Here is a 21,096-nt window from a genome sequence, read left to right as displayed (position 1 = left end):
CTCGGAATCGATTCCCAGAAATACAGTCAGTGAGCTCAGGCTTTGACTTACTTTCATGGCTTTTTATACATATTACCAACTTGCTTTCTGTTAAGTTTGTTCTGGTTGATAGTCCACTGACAGCCTATGAAGGGGCCCACTTCCTGGCCAGCCTGAATAGTCTCTTTGGTTGTTTTTTTTTTTTTTTTGAAATTTGATATATAACAAAAATTATTCCATTGCTATTATTTACAACAGTTTTTTTTATTAGTGAACTAGGACAATGCATCATTTCCTTTTCCTTTTCAGTAAGCTGTGTTGCGTTGTGTGTGATTTGTCTGTGTCCCTTACATTGTTTTTAAGAAGTTGTGTTATTGAATACCATGTAGTTCTTATTAGATTATACTGAGAGACCTTAAGTACCCAGTACAATCTTATGTTCTATAGATAATAACAGAGACAGTGGTTTGTTGTGTTTTTTTTTTTTTTTAAGATTTGTTTCTTTAGAGAGCATGAGTTGGAGGGAGGAGCAGAGGGAGAGGGAGAGAGAATCTCAAGCAGATTCCATGGTGAGCTCAGAACCCGACTCAGTGTTCGATCGCACAACCCCAAGACCATGACCTGAGCCGAGATCAAGAGTTGGACGCTTAACCGACTGAGCCACCCAGGTGCCCCCGTAGACAGTGTTTATGGGGACTTTTTTTCTTGCTGATATTAATGGTTGAAGATATTTTCTAAACTATAGCTAAGAACAGAAACTTCTTTACTACAAAAATAAATGATATATGATGGAGTGTTTTGGGGGAAGACTGAAGACAGGTTTTATTTACTTATATATCTTAAATAAATTTTATTTTTTAGAATGTCCTTAGATTTGCAGAAAAATTGTGAAGCTCTATAGAAAGTTCCCATATAATCCATACCCATTTTCACCCATTTGACATCTTAACATTAGTATAGTACATTTCTTATAATTAATGAGCTAGTATTGACACATTATTAACTAAAGTCTGTACTTTATTCATACTTTCCTAAGGTCCTTTTTGCATTCCAGAATCTCATCTGGGATGCCATATAACATTTAGCCTTCATATCTGCTTAGATCCCTGTGTCAGTGTCAACGGCCATGACAAGATACCATAGATGGTGGCTTAAGCAACAGAAATTTATATTCTTACAGTTCTAGAGGCTAGACACCCAAGATGAAGATGGTAGCATGACCAGTCTCTGGTGCAGAATCTCTTCCTGGCCTGTGGATGATTACCTTCTCACTGTGTCCTCGCATGGTAGGGAGAGAGAACAAGAGAGGGACGCAGGCTTAATCTTTGGTCTCTTGTCCTCTAAGGGCGCCAATGCCAGCCTGAGGGCCCCACCCTCATGACCTCATCCGAACTGACTACCTCCAAAAGGCCTCATCTCCAAATACTATCACTTGGAGAGTTAGGGCTTCAACATAGGAATTTGGGTGGAGACAAAATTCAGTCCATAGTAGCTTCTCTTGGCTGTGATAGTTTTTTTTTTTTTAATTTTTAATGGGTAGTTGTAAAATATTATTCCTAAATGTCTGTGTGTATAAGCATTAACTTCCTTTTATTTGCCCTCATGTGATTCAGAAGCTGTGTTCAGCTAGCCACTAACATGACTTCTAAGCAAGTTTTAATTTAGGTGCATGAACCCATATTGTTTTCTGTAATTGGACAGTCTTGCTGTGGTTCCATTTTAAAATGTATACGTCATCACAGAGGGGAGTATGAGAAATTTCCATCCCAACCAGAGTGCACCAGAATAGAAGCTGCCTGCTGTCTGTAAATTAGACCTTGTTTGGGGCCTTCTTTACCCAACTGGCTGGCTCAGAATAACAGAGAAGAGCAGTAGGTAGAAATAAGGAGGCAGCTGGTTTTCCAGTTGAACATAGAGTTGTCTGGAATAAGGCTCACTACCCAGGTTAAAACTAATTGGCCATCATGCTGTGATGTAACTGTGGGTGTGTGGATGGTGGCACCCACCAAATCTTACGTAACTAGACTTGTTAATGATCAATTCTGGTGACTTGGTGACAGGTGCAAGACATGGGTTCACAGTGTTGGATGTCTCAGGTAATAATGACTGGGGGTTATTTTAAAAAGGTATTTTTAAAAATTGAAAAGTTATATATTCTGTGCTCAAAGGTGATATCAATAAGTGCATCTTATTAAATTGAAGAGCTCTGTGTAATGTGTCTTATCGAAAAGGGATATTTTTTAATCTCAGAAGTTGATTACCAAATGTAGCAATTATTTTGACTTGATTTTCATTTTACTAGTATTTTTTCATTAAAAAAATAATGAACTCTGTGAAGCACATCTATTTCCCTTTGGAGTATTTAGAATGCACTTTGGGCTGTTTGGAATTTTTTTTTCAGGAGTCACTGTTGGAAATAAATGTTATACAATTAAGTATTCACTCTCAACTAATCTGATAAATCACATCTCTGGAGATTTCTGATATATTTACTGAATTCCCTTTCTGTATAGGAAGGGATGTTTTTAAATAGAAAGTTCTTTATATTTGCTAATTTCTTCCTTCCACTTCTGCAGTCTTAAGTGATTTTTAGTTAAAAGTCATGGGAGTTAAATAGGCAAGAGGACTGTTTTCCATTTACATTCAGGTTTGGTTCAAATTATGCAAAATGAAGGCAGTCAGTGCTATGAATTGAAATCATTAGTGCATCAATTATTCTGTGATAACCAGCTGAGAACAGGCTGCAGCCTCCTTCCATTTAAAAGTTGGCTTCTCATTAGCTTATGTGAGAGATAAAATAATTTGATTCTAATTTATCTCTCTTTAAATGAACATTGTTCCCCTCTGAATTCAAGAGGAGAGCATTTTAATTTTGTAGTCATTTATAACACAGGTCAAATAAACAAGTTTTATTTCTAGCAATATATGTCACCTCTGTTATTTATATCAGCATAGTTCTTTGATTCTAAGACACACTTTTTTTTTTTTTCTACACCTTTTTAGGACCAAATAGGCTACAAACATAGTAAAGATACCATCAAAAATCAGTAGGGAAAATAGAGTTATTTAGCAAATGGTACTTGAAAAATTAACTACTTGGAAGAAACTAAAGTTAGAGCTTTACCTCACTACACTTCAAAACAAATTTCTTAAAGATTATGTTTAGACTATTTTAAAAACATGTAAAAAATATCTAAGACTATGGGAAGGAAGTTTTTCAGTTCTTGAGTTGGGAGAAAATTTCTAAGCATAAATGCAATGAACATAATCTCAAATGAAGCAACACATTTTTTCCTGGATCCTAATAGGTTATATGGTAAAATAAAAGGCAAAAAGGGCATAAATTAGGAAAAAGAGGGTCATTTTTGTGATGAATAATACTACAAGAAAAATATAGGCAAATTGAAAAAGTTCATCAACAGTTGACAGAAAAAAACATCAGTGGCTAATAATTGTATGCCATGAACATTGTTAATCGAATAAAGGCAAATTACAATAATAAGCTATTTTACTAATTAAATTAATGAGATTAAATAATTATCACTGTTGTTGAGGATTTGGTGAAATGGGAGTATACATAAACTTCTGATGGGATTCCATATTGGTACAAACTTTCTGAAAAGTAATCTGATGATCTGTATCAAGAGCTGTAAAAAGTTTATACCCTTTAACTCAGTAACTGTCCATCTAGGAACCTGCCCAAATTATAAATAACCAGAAATACAGAAAAAGATCAGTAGAAGTATACTTATTGTCATGAAGTATTGGAAACCACTTAAATGTCCAATAACAGGTAAATAATTTAATAAATCATGATGCAATAGAATATTATACAGCCATTAAAATGGTATGTTCAGAGGTTATTTTAATGGAATTAAATATTGGAAATATTAGAATTAAATTTGAAAATCCGTGAGATAAGGGTAGAAAGTAGAATGCAATGTATTATGTGTAATATGATTTCAATTTTTTTCCTAAAGAATAGTCACAGAAGGGACTAAAAAAAAACCTGTAAGAATAGGATTAATGTTTAATTCAAGGTTATGGAATTGTTTATCATTTTTTCTTTTATCTTTTTTCCTAAATTCTCTATAGTGAACATGTATTATTTACAGTAGAGAAAAGGAGTTATTAAGATATAAATATATAATAGCATATTTTCATGAGTATCTTCATATTGTCATCAATCTTAACTTGCTGGTCTCCTGTAAGTTCCAGGAGGGCAAGAATATCATCTGTCTATCCCATTCACAGCTTATCCTCCGTGTCTGAGATGGTGCCTAGCACATCACAGTTACTCAGTAAATGTGTTTGTAGAATAAAGCCAGAGTGTAGGGTGGCTGGCCCAATTAAAGACCAAAGGCAAAGTGTAAATAGCCAGGTAATTGCCCCATGTCCAGAAGTGTAGGATGGGTAGTAAAGAAAAGTCAGATTGAAAATCTGAGTACAGAGCTGGAAGGCAAAGTCTAGGATTCAAACAAGAGAAGGGAAAATAGGCTTCAGAAGACTGAAAAGGCAGCTCAACACCCATGTGAGAATGGATGAAGCACCCTGCCTCATCCCACACGGAGACTGCAGATGCCTGCATGAGATGGACAGGCGTTGTCCATGAGCCTACCAGGGTGCCTTCAGTCAGCTCTGGAAACGGAGATTTCATAGGCCATATTCTGTGATCACAAAGTAATAATAAAGACTTAAAAAACTAAATATGAGCCAAAGGAATATACAATCCCAATAATCCTAATCACTTGGAAATTTAAATAACTCCCTGATTTAAGAGGAAATTAAAAAAAGAACTTTATGAATGAACAGTTAAGAACACTCCATATCAAATCCAGGGGCTGTGGCAAATTCTGAAGTGTTTTTTTTTATAATACAGCAAGAAAGTTTACAGAGTAAATAACTTAAACCCTCAATTTAAGAAGCTACGAATGGAACAAATAAAATGTTAGAGGAAGGTAAAGATGGAAGCAAAATTTAATAAACCAAAAAGGGAAAGTATGATAGAATTGATCGTTGAGGAGTCTTGTCTTTGAAAAGACAAATCAAGTAGGCAAGCCTGTGGCAGGTTTGACTAAGAGAATTAGAATTAGCTGAAACAGCAGATATGAAAAAGGAAATGGAAGCATTGGTGTGGAGGAAGCTAGCTCAACTTCTGGAAGGACGTATGTTTGAGGGGAAATATCTTTTCCTGGTTTAAGAGATCACCGGGTTTCTGGGCGCCTGGGTAGCTCAGTCGTTAAGCGTCTGCCTTCGGCTCAGGTCATGATCCCAGAGTCCTGGGATCGAGCCCCACATCGGGCTCCCTGCTCAGCGGGAAGCCTGCTTTTCCCTCTCCCACTCCCCCTGCTTGTGTTCCCTCTCTCCTCGTCTCTCTCTCTGTCAAATAAATAAAATCTTTAAAAAAAAAAAAAAAAAAGATCACCGGGTTTCTGTGTGTATGTTTTCATTAAAGTTTTGGACTGGTATTATTAAAGCCAGATTTTCTAAGAGAGAGAACATGGAGATTTTGTGATCCAAGGAATATTTAATATATGATTTGTTAAGTCTTTGAGTTTCTCTGATGTATTCCAACCGCTACATCACTGTTGCATCCAAAGCCATAGAGTTGATGAGCTCTTACCGAGAGAACACTCATTTATAGAGTCCGTTTATCCAGGACTCCCGACCCTGTAACTGTGGAGGGAGGATTTCCCAGTGTAACTGACATTGTGCAGATTTTGATGAACCAGTTAATTTTACTTTAAGGGTGGTATAGTTTCACTGGATGATACATACTGAGTGATTTGAATTCTGAACGAAGGGTCACATCCCCCCCATTTCTCTCAAGTGATTTTGTGAAGTGTGATACACCGGTGGGTAAAAATCTCTTAGGACTTGTTAAAGAAAGACAGTGTGTACAGAATCTGCTTTTCTAGCACATATTTTTATAGATGTTGAAAATGCTGTTGTCAAACAGTATTTTAAAAACTGTCAGGTGTGTGTGTGTGTTTTTCAAATGAGTTTTAAATAATTCAGTACTTATGCGGGCAGCAGAAAAATGACTTTATAAACTTGCAATGCTCTTTTGTACTGAATATACAAATAGAGTATATAAATTAAAAATGAACACTATCCTATCCATCTTTTTACTAATAACCAGTATAGTAGTGATAGAAATTTGCTGTTACTAATGTTTTGGGTTTTTTTTTTCCCCCAAAAAAACCCCCACAGAAAATGGAGGGTTTAAGGTGATTTCTTAAAGTCATTTCAGCATAGACACTACATGTGTGCATATGGAGAATAGGTTTCTTTTTTTTTTTTTTAAGATTTTATTTATTTATTTGACAAGGGAGAGAGAGACAGCGAGAGAGGGAACACAATCAGGGGGAGTGGGAGACGGAGAAGCAGGTTTTCTGCCGAGCAGGGAGCCCGATGAGGGGCTCCATCCCAGGACTCTGGGATCATGACCTGAGCCGAAGGCAGACGCTCAACGACTGAGCCACCCAGGTGCCCCGAGAAATAGGTTTCTGAAAGCAAGCCTTGTCTAGTTTATCTAACTTGATGGTGACTCATGGCAGCCTCTCTCCCTTTGTTTCCCTCCTGTGAGCTGCTGAATGAGGAAGGATAGAGTAGACAGGGAGGATAGTTTGCTTAGAAGAGCCCCCTCCTTCAAGAGTCTAATTGTGTGAAAAAGTAGGGGTCATAGATTATTATGAATCTTAGCCACATTTCTCATAGACTCATTACTCAAAACTTACTTTTCTCCTGATCTTCCTGTCCCCAGTTTCTTTTTCTAAGGAGTGACAAAGCCAACCTTGTTTATGTGAAAAGGCTGGATGGAATGCACAGTACTTGCCAATAAAGAATTGTGGCTTTTCTGAAGGCAGAACAATTTTCTTCATTGTCATCATTATGAGTGTTACTTGGTTTCGTTTTCTTCAGTTGAGTATTTTGTACTAGTCATAATCATATTATTCATGTTCAGGAATTATCAAATCTCTGAGATTCTCAGAGTTAGGAATTAGATCACTTTCATGGCAAAAGATTTAAGGTGTATTTTCAGGGCTTGGGAGCCAACTGAGTCATAGCCACAGAAAATGGAGGGTTATGGTTAGATAGTAGACACAGGAATGGTGAGAACACCTGTCTTGGAACGGTAAGTTAAACGCTTTTTGCATTGTAGCAGTCATTTTAAAGATTTGATGGAAGAAACAGTAGAAGTTCATTTAAAATTCATAAATTCCACTCCAGCTTCTCTGTGCGTACACTGCCGGTGATTGCTCTCAGGCTTCTCGAGCACGCTGATTATACGCTGTTTGACACACATCATTTGTAATGTATTTCAAGTGCCGCAGACTGACTTGTCCCACGTATTTAGTCTGGAAGGATTCATCAGCGCTGTTGTTCCTGATACGGGTGGAGGTAGACTGCCTGCTTAATGAGAGGGGTGTTCTGCATGCGCTCCATATTATTCCAAGATCTTCCTCAGAGGGCTTCGTCTTTAATGATGGCTCAAGTCTGGGTTTCATAAATTTTTGCATGTTAATTTCAGTTGAGTTTTCTTAAGGTCCTGCTCAGGATCAGTGGTAAAAAGAAGACTGGATGGGGAATGGGCAGCAAAAGATCTTAGAAAATAGTAAAGGAGATTAAAATCACCTGGTGAAATAGAACTTTCAGTAGATTTGAAGAAGGTGCAGACTCTTTTTTGAAAAAGATCATTGAGGAATGCAACTTAGAAATCAGAGTAGATTGTTTGATTTTTTGGGGACGTGCCTTGAGGGTCAAAACGTGACCCATAGTATCGCTAGACTTAAATCACATGAACAGTTATCTGGTTCCTAGTCATACTTTGGAGTCTCATTCCGTGTTCCTCATTGCATATTATACATCCTAGTTAAACTTTCTTAGATGTACGGTGTCTAAGGCAACGTCGAGCAGAAGGTGTATTCATCAGCGAGGGCATCCTGGGGATGGATCCATTCTTGAGACCGCCTTTCTGCACACATTTATTGACTGCCGCTCCCACTTTCTCCTGGCTCTCCACTTCATAACCTTGGCCCTTGGTTTTACTTCTTCAAATCTCAGTTCATCATCTGTGAAATGGGACCAATAATAGTACCTGTCTAATGGACTTTCTGGGAGAATTAAAAAGATACCTTGGGGAAAGCCCTGAGCTCAGTGTCTGGCTCCTCGAAAGAGCTACCCCCACTTCAGTGCCCCTGAGTTGTCTTCTGTGGCTGCAGGAAGAATAACTGAAGCTAGTCCGAGCATATCAAAGTCTTCCAGAGCTATGTGAGTCCCGCAACCCCCTTGGAAGTATGTGCTAACAACTTACTGAATAAAATATCTATGAATTTCAAAGAGCTCCTTCATAGAAATAGCAAATAGTGTTTCTCAGTTAAAAAAGTGAGATGTTTGAATTTTTTTCTCACATTTTGCTTGATACCTACAATATGTCAGGCATTATATGGAATACTTTTATATGTATTTTCTCTATTAATCCTTTCAATGTCATTATTATTATCTCCTGCACATGAGGAATGGAGCTGTATCTAATATAAGGGTGTAGGTTCTGAGAATTAGTTCAGTGATATGAACGTCTGGGTTAATAATTCTTCAATGTGGTGACATTCTTTTGACTCTGTTATTAGGATCATCAAGTCCTCCATTCCACCTGGAGTCTTAGCTTACACTGGAAATGAGATAGCGTATCGCAGAATTCCCCTTCAGACTTTGAGATCTGTTGGTTCTACATTGCCTCTGTCATCTTTGGACACGTTCATTGCGATTCTCTAGTTATAGTTCAGAGAAGCCTGGCTCAAACTAACTTGATCAAAGGAAAGGACCTCTGTTGGCTTACATAACTAAAATTTCCAGTGCTGCAGGTCAGTGTTTTAGAGACATGAGATATGATGGAATTTGGGTGTGCAAGCAAGGGCATCAGGATTTTGTCTCTTCCTGTGTTGGCTTCTGTGTTAGTTATTTATTGCTCTGTAATAAATGCTAGGTGTAGTGACTTAAGCGAACACACTTTTTATCTCATGGTGTTTGTGGGGCAGGAGGCTGGGAATGGTTTATCTGGGTCTCTGGCTGCCCGATTTCTCACAAGACTGCAACAAAGGTGTCAGCCGGCACTAAGGTCTCATCTGAAGCCTTCACCTGGGAAGGATCAAGCTATGTGGTTGATCAAAGAACATAGTTCCTTGTGGGTTGTTGGATTAAGAGCTTTGCTGTCACCTGTCAGCCAGGGGCAACCTCAGTCCCTTGCCACTGGAATCTCTCCAAAGGTTAGCTCAGAGTATGGAAGTTTCCTTCATTAAAGTCAGCAAAAAAAGAGTCTGCTAGTTAGGTAGAAGTTATAATCTTACGTAACACAGTAGTGGAAGTGGCATTCTGTATGCTGTTTTGGAGAAAGTCACAGGTCCCACCCATGTGCAGGAAGAGAGGATTGTAAAAGGTTTGAATACCAGGAATCAGGGATCATCAGGGCCCATCTTAGAATCTGTCTACCACAACTTCATTCTTTACATGCAGAAGCTCTCCCACATGGTGGCAGAGTTGACCACAGGCTCCTGTCTTGCATCATCTTAGGGTGAGTGGCAATTCTAGATAAAATAGAGCAGCATATCTCCTCAGCTTCCATATATGTACCTGGAACCTACCAGTTGGGATTCTTGGCTGAACACATTAGAAATCAGCTCCGGCACACTTAACCACAAAAGGACTAATTGGAAGGCTGTCGTTTTCTAGAATTGCTGAGAATACTGAAGCACTGGGCTGGAAACACCTGAGAGAACTGGATGGACCCTGGACGCTGCTTCACTGGCCTCTTGTCACTAGATTCTCAAGATTCAATGCAAGGTGTATCTCACTGGCCAAGTAGAGGCCCCCTGCCTGTGGACGAGCTGCGAGGAAGAGAGATGAGGGGTATCTACCCGCCTTGGACCTCCGTTGGAGGGGGGACTGTTTCTTTGACTGTGGCAGTGCTCTCAGACGAGCTCATATGGGTCTCACGGCTTCCACAGATGTTCAGCCTAGCAGCTTACATCGCGTACACAGTCTCCTCTCCTAGGCTGTTTTCAGAACTGTGTCGCTGGTGGGACCGTGCTCCTGTACCTTCTAGGCATCCCAGCAGAGCTGCTGTGGGAGCCATCTGGGATAGCCGTGGCACGCCCAGGTCTCTGAGTCAGACAGGAGGTGGGGCATCCAGACTCAGAATTTTGATTCAGTCCAGATTTAACCACAAGTAGAGTTCGATTTTTCTGAAATTTTGGCAGACTTTAGGATCCAGTTTTGTGTCCCAGTCTTTGTGTTGGATCTATGGATCTGGGGATTACCTTAACTCTTTACTGTTGTCATCTTTGGCCACGTATATATGACTTTCTTGGGTATGTGGGTACACTCGCTGAATCATCAGGTTTTTATAAGTCCGAAGAACTTGTAGATCTTTTGAAGTCAGCTCACATGCTTCCTTGCATGAATTTCCGAAGTTATACTTACTCTCTTGCAGCATTACAGCAGACCATATTACGACCAACTTACCAAGAAGGGAAACAGATGTCACTTCTATGGGGTGATTTGCAGGATAGAGAGTGTTGCCGATACTCAAAATGTTTTTCTTATTGGCCTGTTATGGCAGCTGTACTCTCTCCATTAGAATTTGAACTTTGGCTTAAGATCAGGAGACCTCAACACATTAACATCGCCTAGGGAATTAACAAAACCAGAAAATAACCAAACAAAATGACGTCAGGGTCCTACTTCTAGAGCAGTTTTGAAGAATTTCTGGGGGTGGAGTCCAAGGAGCTGTAACTTTTAAAACCTCTTTAAGAGATTCTCATGTCCAGCCAAGGCTGAGAAACAGTGGATCTAGACCCCCTGCTGGCAAGGGCAGCCCATCTACTTGTGTTATGGTGGCTAGAAAGAACGTGTAAAAGTCATTTCCATGGTTCACAGTTGAGATCATTCCCTGCCGCCCTTTCTTCCTTGTGTGTCCCTGTGATGACCCCTGTTAGTCGAGGTCACTTATGCCAGTCTCTTCCTGCAGTCTGAGAGCCCTGCTAGCAAAGGGCCATGGGATTCTCAGGTATCCATGCTGCTTCTGCAAACCCCTCCATAAGGCTGAGCTCACAGGAACATCTATTTGCTTCATAACAGTAGCACATGTTAAAATCAGGCTATAAACAATCCAACTTCTCTTTCGTTTTATATTTACTTTCTGGAGGTGATGTGCAAATAATCATTCATGTGGTATCCAGAAATATTTTTGTCTATAGTAATAGCAGATGGCAGAGCATTTTTCACGTGCCAAGTTGCATTCACTCTACCACAGTGCAATGTGGAAGTGATCATGGCCTCTTTCAAATATTCTAACTCCCCATGTGCCTTTCAGTCGGTGGGAAGTTTTCTTGCATATCAGTTCAATATGTTGTAGATTTACTTGGAATCGTTGGAATCTGTGCATAGTGTAGTCACATGGGAAGTACTTTGGAAAGAAATATTTTTGAGGCCTAATGAGTAAAGGTCATCAATTCAACAAACATTTAATAAGCATTTACTGTGTGCTAAGCCCGTGGTTTTCCACTGGGATAGGTGGCTTAGTCCCCAGGAAGGAATTTGGAAATTTGCTGGGTTGTGTTTTGTTATCATAATGATTAGCGGGGGTGCTAATCATTGGGGCATTTGATACGGAGGGGCCAGAGGTCCTAACTGCCCTACACCGTGCGGGACAGTCCCCTACAAAAATGATCCTACGTAACTCCCCTGCCCCCACATCTGTCGAGAGAACATTTATGTAGGTGAACAAGCTGTTTATGATTATCCAAGCCTAAAACCTAATTGTGCTTTTCATATAAACACAAGATTTGTGTTTTGTTTTTTTTTGTTTTTTTGTTTTTTGTTTTTCTTGGCATGGATTTAATATACAATGACTTTTTCCAGGAAAATTGTAAATTGAATTGTAAATGTAACTTAAGGGAAAATTATACTTCGCTCTTTTTGGAATCAAAAGTTATTTTCCCTCACATAAAATCATGTCACTGATGGAACCCTGCATATGGTCTTTGAGTCACAGAAAGCCCATCTGTATCTGCCTGCAATTATTAATCCTACTTTCATGCAGATTCCGTACATCGGGGCCAGCAAAGGACCATTTTCTGTGTCTTCTGGTGGTGGTATGTGTAAAATCGTTCCTATTATTTCATTGTATCACTTGTGAAATTTTTTCCTTATATTACAGCCAGGGCATTATGTTGAGTTGAGATTGTGTTTGTGTATGTGTCTGTGTTTTAAAAAGTATGTGTTTGTTTGTAAATTCCATTTCAAGAAAACAGAGGGAGCATTACAAACTGTTGGGGCTTAAGGGGGCATTGGCTATGATAGGATTGAGAGCCATTAGATTATGCAGCAGGGCGACAGCAGATAAATCAGCAGACAAGGAAAGGCCTGGATGCTAGGCAAATGCAGAGGATACTTTGCAGGAGCCAGAGGAGCAGCCCTACCCTGTCCTGCGGGAACGCACTGGCCAGGAGTGTGATTAGGGAGGCTGTTTTGCTAGGGCTTAGCTGGGTGAAGTGGAGGGCAAAGGGAATATTACTAACCAAGTCAAGAAGGGTGAAAGCAATGGCTCAAGCTTGGCGTGCAGTAGGGCTGGGGGCTGGCAGTATAGAGTGGAGCCTTGGAGGCAGACAGAGGCACATGGAAGATGCAATAAGCCTCGCTTGTATTTTATTCTAGAAACACTGGGGAGCTACCAAGAGGCTTATGGATTGGGAGGAGGCTTGCTTGTTAGAGAGAATGCTTGTCACAGAGGTGAACCTGAACGGGGCTGGAGCAGGGCACGGGGGACTGAGCCAGGGAGAGGCCTGAGCTAAGGCGGTGGCCTCTGGGAGAGCCAGGGAAGGTGCACATTGGTCCTGAAGCTGTGTCAGACCCAGGATTCAGTCCCAGGTGGTCTAACTCCAGTTCTGTGTTCTCAGACACTTGCCTGGATTACCCGAGGGGCTAGGGTGTGTGTGGGATGGTGCAGAGCAGGCGGAGAGACTTGGCACGTGATAGCTACTGAACAGTGAATATGGGAAATGAGGGGCAGGGAGGTCTAGGATGTGTCTGGTCATGTGAAGTGTCTGGCAGGGAAAGGAACACAAGCCTCCCTTCTGGAATTGCATTGACTCTTTCACGTCCGTGCCCCAATTAAGTGTGTGTGTGTGTGTGTTGGGGAGGGGATGGTGGCTCATTTATTTCGCGTGTAAAATAAAACTTACCTGTTGCTTTCAATTTATTTGGCACACCTTTCATTTCGTTTTGAAAATCTGAGTAACCACAACAGACTCTTAAGAAACTTAGTAATACTGCCGAACTACAGATTTCATCTGGAGTGCTATTTAAAAACACTTGCCGGTGCCAAATGGGGGAAAGCGTTCTTCACGATTTACCCTAACAACAATGAAAATATTTAGATTTATCCACCACACTGATGAGAGTAATACTGTTTTTTAAATGAGGGCCTTGCCCAATTTCTGTGCCCTTTATATTTGAAAAATAATAATGCAGTCATTAAAACAGTTTTATAAGAAGTTTGGAAAATAGGGGGATGTTACTCCCCCGCCACACACACACATTATCTGTTGCTGTTTTAATGTATTTCCTTTAAATCTTATTTTTAGGGGCTCCTGGGTGGCTCAGTGGGTTAAGCTTCTGTCTTCAGCTCAGGCCATGATCCTGGGGTCCTAGGATCGAGCCCTGTGTCGGGCTCCCTGCTCAACGGGAAGCCTGCTTCTCCCTCTCTCTCTGCCTATCACTCACCCTGCTTGTGCTCTCTCTCTCTGTCAAATGAATAAACTTAAAAAAAATCTTTTAAAAAGTAATCTTATTTTTTAGGTATATGTATATTTGTATGTGTATAATGTGTTTTATGTTATATACATAAAGATATAGTGTATACAGATAGTCCAGAAATCCAATAAAGTGAGATATGAGAGCAATATTTTGAACCATCGTTCCCCTCAGTTTCTAACTTAGTACCCAGCTACCTACTGAATATGATACTAGGTGTCTTTACTTAGTTGTCTTGCAGGTATCTCTCCATAAACACATCAATACCGAGCCTTGAATTCTCCGCACCCGGTCCTCTCCTCTTCCCAGTCTCCCCCATCCCAGTAATGGGTTCCACTATCCATCTTGTTGCACAAGCCAGCGGCCTAGATTTCTCCCCTTCCCACACCCCCCACATGGAGTCCTTCTGCAAGTTCTCTTCTCTCTGCTGCCAGAATACACTCCGCCCCACTCACTTCTCTCCACCTCTGCTGTGCCCACCTCCTTTCAGCTGCCATCATTCTCCATCTGAGCTACATTAGCCTGCTTACTGGTCTGTTCCACTGGCCATTCTTGCCTCTCTAGAGTCTGCTCTCCCCGCGGACGGAATAAAGCATTTTTAAAAATTCTCCCATTTAAAATTCCTCTATGGCCTCCCACTGTACTTAGGAAACAACCCGAATTCTTCCCCATGCACGTAGGCCTATAGGATCTGGCTCTTGCCCATATTTCCAAATTCATCTCAGGCCGTAGGATGTCCTTATGCTACCTCACGATGCTCCAGTCACCTGAAAGATACCAGGTTCTTCCCAGCCTCACAGCTTTTCCCTGCAGGAACCTCCCCCCTACCTTGGGGCATGCAAGCTCCAAATGCTATGGGTGTCACTTTATTTTTCTTTTTAATTTTATTTATTTATTTGAGAGAGAGAGAGCGAGCACGGGCAGGGGGGAAGAGCAGAGGGAGAAGGAGAAGCAGACTCCCTGATGAGCAGGGAGCCCAATGCGGGGCTCGATCCCAGGACCCTGAGATCATGACCTGAGCCAAAAGCAGACGCTTAACCGACTGAGCCACCTAGGCGTCCCATATGGATGTCACTTTAAATGTCACTTAAGGAGCCATCCCAGACCACTCTAGGAAAAGTAGACTCACTTCCTTATACTTAGCACAATTTGCAGTTAGGGAAAGAGAGAGAGAGAGAGAGAGTGTGTGTGTGTGTGTGCATGCGCACACACATGCTCCCACCAGCTTGTAAGCTCCATGAGGCAGTGACCATGTTTGTCTTATTTATGCAGTAACCAGTCAGTAAATATTTGATGAATGAATGAATGCTACCTTCTTGAACCAGCTCATGAAATTCTCTTGCTGCCAGGCTGAGGGGCATGGAATTGAGAGCGAAGGAATGGCTAGGCATCATCTATTCTCTCAGAGGCTCTTTTGTAGAAGAGGCTTTTTCTCCCTTTGCAATACCCTTGTTTTTCTCCAGATCGTGTTTGTCTGGGACTCAGGTAAATGTCAGTGGTCAGCTCCCAGCCCTAGGCCGGAGGTTGGTGCCATGTTTAATAAATCAACATGGATATTAGAGGTTGCATGGCCAATATTGCAGTGCCTCCCTTGAGAGGGAATATAATATTGGAAGGGGGATAGTTTTTACTTCTGCAGCCCAAGGTGGCAGGAGGGGGGTGTGCCAGGGAATGTGGTAAAGAGAAAGAATATATAGACCAAGTGTCTCCCACATTGCCATTGCCAAAGACACACAGTGGCATAGTGGTTGGAGCAAGCATCCAAGACAGAAACCAGACAATTTAAGAACAGTTTATGTTGGGAAGAAGCAATCCTATCAAGGTCTTTCCGAGTGGCATGACTGTTCAAAGTCTGAAAACTTCTTGCCACATCTTCTTGTTGTAATGCCAGTTTATTAAGACCATTTATTAAGATCCCCAAACAATGCAGAACTTCTGATCAGTGCAGTCCCTGCCTGGTATTAACTGCTTTTACAGGAGGAAATTATGGGACATATGATATGATAGACCACTCCTAGCTGACTGCCTCCTCCCTTACCTTGTTCTCTTGCCTTGTCTAACACTGTATCTCCATCAAGCTCTGTAATCCTTAATGAGGTCATTTGCTCTGCATACACCATGAGGTTATGTCTGAGAGTCATACATTTTCTGCTTTTTGAGCTATGCCTCAGATGGAAGCTTCTTCAGCTGTGGAAGGAATTTGCCATTTACCAGAGGAGGACCTTTATAGCTTGTCACAGCTTTCAATCATAGCTTTAGCTTTTGATTCTTTAACAGTGGCACATGGGAGCAGGAACATTTTGCATAACCACTTAGCTCAACCTTCCAAGTCGCCTCTGAAAGGAGTGAGGGAGCAGTTTATGCCGGCATGATAGGAAAGAACACTCTGTACTGGTGTTAATAATATCTGCATATAGTTTGCATAACTGAAATCCACAATCATCTTCTTTCCAGCCTTATTGAAATATATTTGACATGTAACACACAATAATATCTATAATATCTTCATCTTAGTTTTGCTTCAGAATTACTTTTCTACCATCCCTATCCCTTACAAGTAATGTGTACCAACATTGGTTTGATTTTAACTTTCCATTTTTTTCTTTTAGTTTTTTTTTTTTTTTTCCCCTACAAACACGAATTGAGCCCCCATTCTGTGTCCGTGCTACATCTCTGGAGGTCCAGAGAACAAAAAATAATGGCTGAAGGTTTTTCAGAGTTGTAGAAAAACATGAGACCTCAGATGGAAAAAGCATGGCCAATCTCAAGGAGGGTAAATAAAATAAATCTACTGGAGTGACTTGGCATAATGACAGTGTACCCAAAATAAATAGAAAATCTTAAAAGCCCGGAGAAAAGACAGATGAAGGACTGTGCAGCTTACATTTCTTAGCTGGAGCCGTTGATCCTATGCCTATCATTCGAGTAGGAGACTGAAATAAAGACCTTTTCAGACATACAGAGAATGGCAGAATTTTTTACCCTCAGACTTGAACTTGAACTAGAAGAATGACTAACAGGCAGACTTTCGCAGGAAGGAAATTGAATCCAGGAGTAAGTTACGCTATTACAGAACAGTGGTGCCTCAGACAGATTGGGCTCATTAATAACCATCTAAACAAAATGGCTGCCTCTGTCTTAGGATTTGAGGACAAACAAGATGTTTTTCCAACTGAGTGTATAAGTACTTAGACTTGGCACTGAGGTTTGGAATTCCTGTGTTTGTGATGAATGATTTTCACTTCAGGCAAGGGTCTGGAATTTAAGCCATCCATGAACATCTTAAAATTATAGGTGACATATTTTGTGCATGTGTAATTTTTCTGCAGACAGGATTCGTGGCTTTCATCAGACACTTAAAGGGGCTTAGAACCTGAGCAAGCTTAAGAACTACTGGATCAAGAAATTGTCCCCTATTGAAATGAAATTACATTGGTACCTGCCCCAAAGTTGAGAAATGATGACCTGAATTTGAATATAGGATCTCTGCAGCACTCTTGAGACCCCAGACAAATGATATTTCTTCTCCCTGTAGTCCATCTGTGCAGTGCACAACCTATGTGTCTGTACATGGCCGTGATGTGTCTTACAAATCACAGTAAGGGTTTGATTATAGCTCTTAGGATTTCTGAAGGGAGTCAGTATTGAGCTATCAGAAGAAATAAAGCTTCTAAGTGACCACTTTGGGGATGTAATCATAGGTTTAGTGCTGCCGTTTTGTTAATGGAGAGCATGTTTTGTGTAACACATTGTCCAGGTATGCGGGATGGGGAGGGTGTTGTGTTCAATCACTCTCTCTCCTGATGAGATTTGATACTAAAACAACTATTAATGGGTGACCTTGCATAATTTGTGTTTTTATAATACAACTGTAATGTATGCTAGAAATGTGCATTTTATATGTAATTTTAATTCCACCTCTCCACTCCTTCAGTAGTTACTTGTTGAGTGCTAGTGTCAGGCTGTTTACTGCACAAGTAAGGTCATGGGTATAGGGTTGAATATGGTGGTGCTGTCCCTGAGGATTACTTTGAATTAGGATGGAGGGTGGCAGGCCGTCACCAAATCCTCAGTCCCGGTCTAAGACCCAGTCAGGTCCAGAGAAAGCCGTGTTGCCAAGAGCCTGACGCATGGGGATCAGCCCGTGGGCGTAACTCCGAACAGAGCAGCGCGCACACTTGGAGGACAGCAGTGGGCTGTCCCAGACCGCCAAACAATTAGGTTATAACTCAACCATGGGCCTCCTCAGACAGCACAAACATCAAAACGTCTGCTTTATGTGTAGAGTGATGATCACAATAAGACGATCTGCTTCTGAAGCTGTTAACGGTCTTCCTCCAAAGCCCAGGCAGGGGCCTCCTTGTGGCTCTGCAGCACCCCAGGCAGGGATGAAGCATCCTAGCGCTGGGACGGGGGCTCCCTGTCCTGCTGGGAAGGAGACAGTCTCCAGTTCCATTTCCTCTCTCAGGACACAGGTGTCTCTTCGAGGGCCCAGGAGGTGGTTTGTCAAATGCTTAACAAAGGTATGGAGAAAGTTGATATGCCTCTTAGAATGGGCCTGGATTTCCTTCTTCGTTGGCGGCATCTCCCTTTTTTTGTGTGTCATGTTGGGAAATTCTCAGTTTGAGTTGATCAGATCATAATCTCTTCTTATTTTAGAAGAAAAACACCCATATAGAGCTTAAATGTAGGGATAAGGACAGCTAGGGTTTTGAGATGGGGCTTTTGTGAAAATTTGGAATTTGGGTGATAATGTAGTCTGGTCTCTGGCCAGCCAGCTTTCCATCCCTGGTTATTCGCAATTATATTAGGACAATTAGATTCTAACTCAAACTTCTGCAAACTCATTTAGAGAGATAAGAAATTCATTTCACTGTATTGTACTCTAAATTGTAAATGAGGCTCAGGACTGATTGTTTAATAGTTTGGGGTTTTAAATTGAAATTTTCTCCCATGTTATTTTATGTCTATATGATTCACCATAAAGATTGGTTTAAAAAGTTTAAAAATGTTGATGCCATTTTGTTCTCTTCAGTTAAATCGAGGTTACTATTTTTAAAAAATTGATTCTGGCTTCTTCTTTCTATCCCTCAAACTACCACTTTCTTTGCCATTCCTAGCACTATTTGAAGAGTTTTATGTAGCCTAAAAATAGAGTAAAATAAGCACAATTTTATTTTTTTTGGAAAAGCTAAAGAAAAGCATAGTTCATGCTATTCTTCCCTGAAAAATGGGAGCCCAAGCGTCTGATCCCATGTTTTTATTATCAGGTTACACATACTTTGAGGTAAATCTATGTGATGAAAGTAATAGCTCTCTTGACCGTGTGCGTGAAGCGTGTATATGCATATGCATGCAAGCACACATGCTGTCACTTGCCATGTGTGTGGACGTTTGCAAGAGCTTGTTTGAGCAACAGTGGGTTTGAATTGGCTGATGGAATGAACAGCAGTGCCTTCCTGTCCATAGAAGGCTGCCTCTCGTCTTTTCTCTAAAGTGTTCCATTGTCTGTTCTTTTCCTGGAAGCCAACAGGTCTTTTTGCTAGCTCCATGACAGGGAGAATGACTTGTGGCTGTCTTGCTTGTGCTTCTCCAGGGTCTTTGCCGTAGGGAGAGGGGAAGTGTGTTGGCTCTGATTCTAGGTCTCCTGGTGAGGCAGGTGGGGGTGAGGGGGCAGAACATCAGCCCCCGAGCTCCATCACTGCCATGGCTCCGTGTGTGCTCTGAGTTGAAGATGTAATGGGTTTAGCTTGCCTTCTGGTCCTGGGACACTCGGATCACTCATTTAACCCACATTCGAGTGTCTGTCCTGTGCCAGGCACAGCCCGAGGAGTGTGCAACACATGAGTGAAAACCCAAGATTCACTGTACTCCTGGAGCTTACATCAGCTCCTTAATAACTTTCGGTTGCCCCCACTTCTGGAGTGAGGGTCATTTCCCCAAGCTGTGGAAGTATTCATGCACTTGACCTTTTTTGTTTTTGCTTTTAGCTCCTAATGTAGCATAACAGATGAGTAAGAAGACATCATTGCTGCCCTCAGGGAATTTGTAAGAGAGAGACAGACATGCCAGCGTGTAAATGCGTCACGACCCAGCAGGCCGAATACAGGCTATAGGAAATGCAGAGGCAATGACTGGGGGAAGGTGGAAGGAAAGAGGGACATGATCTTTGTGATAGGGGTGCCTGCCATTCAGCTCAGCCTTGTGGTCACCTGTGAGCACATGGGGGTCTGGCAGTGGGCCGAGGAGATGGGCTTAGTGGGCTATGAGGGTGGAGGGGAGGGACGAGCAAGGCCAAGTGCCCAGAGGCCACGACTGTAAGCAGACGGGTCAGAGTGTCCCCGGTTGGTGGTGACATGACATCCCCACTGTTCTAGAACAGCTGATGGCCGTGTGGGTTGCACTGAGAGCAAGAGCTGGGGGCAGGGAGATGGCGAGATGATTTTCTTTCCTCTATTCTTTTACTCATTCAACAAAGACTTAGCTGGGGCTTGCCTTGAATTTTTAAGCTTGAGTTGCCAAGCTTAGATGCTACTTTAAGAGGAATGGAGCCAATTTAATGCCCTAACTCATCTTTCAAGCTAGAAGTTTACAGTTTTGTTTCTTTTTGCTGAGTGACCAAAAGGTACCTACGAAGACAACTTCAGGGGGACGGGTGTGGACATTCTGGTCTCTCTCCTCTGCTGGGTTTCTCCTGCTCTTTGCCTCACTCGTCAGCGGTAAATAAAAATGCAGCAATCTGCTCTACTACACGGATAGCTAGTGGGCCTCACAGTGGCTGGATAATTCAAGATGTAATTCAGAGAAAACTGGTTTCATTTATGTTTTGAGATAAGAGCCACAGAGAAAAACTGGAAGAAACAGAATGTGTTGTCTTGACCAAACAATTCCATTGCTCTGGAAGGAGCCAGCCCACTTCTCTTGGCCAAGGAAGGATACTGCATCTTAAACACGTGGTGGTTGTTATTCATTGTACCTTTTTTTTTAAGGTAGGAAACGTTCTTTGGACGGCGTTAAATGCCGCACAGCATAAAAGACGTGATACGGAACAAAGCCTGCAGACTGTGACAAATTGACATGCCCCGGACTAATGAGAAGATGGAGTGTATCTACTCAGAGGCAGAACAAATACTCACAAAGGGTCTCCTTCTCTCCTAGGACTTCCTTCGCTGGGCATCTGGCCGGGATTCTTGTTGGACTAATGTACACTCACGGGCCTCTGAAGAAAATCATGAGAAAATGTGCAGGTACGGAACAAAAACACCTTTGGCCTGACAACGGGCTGGAAGTTCATCTTAATTT

At 41.5% G+C, this 21,096-nt stretch overlaps 1 protein-coding gene across 5 annotated transcripts in view; it reads left to right on the top strand.

Moving 5' to 3' along the window:
- The window catches only part of RHBDD1 (rhomboid domain containing 1), a 119,276-nt gene that overhangs the window by 40,804 nt on the left and 57,376 nt on the right, over nucleotides 1–21,096 (top strand). For all 5 annotated transcript variants that reach the window (XM_081813492.1, XM_081813489.1, XM_081813491.1 and 2 more), the window contains exon 4: nucleotides 20,953–21,041. In XM_081813492.1, coding sequence (XP_081669618.1) covers nucleotides 20,953–21,041 — 89 coding nt within the window. The remainder of the gene's footprint in view (nucleotides 1–20,952; nucleotides 21,042–21,096) is intronic.

The sequence above is a fragment of the Leptonychotes weddellii genome, chromosome 3 (genome assembly GCF_054177405.1).
Source record: "Leptonychotes weddellii isolate Sample4059 chromosome 3, ASM5417740v2, whole genome shotgun sequence".
In the NCBI taxonomy this organism is placed as follows: domain Eukaryota; kingdom Metazoa; phylum Chordata; class Mammalia; order Carnivora; family Phocidae; genus Leptonychotes; species Leptonychotes weddellii.
This window is presented reverse-complemented; position numbering and strand designations above follow the sequence as displayed.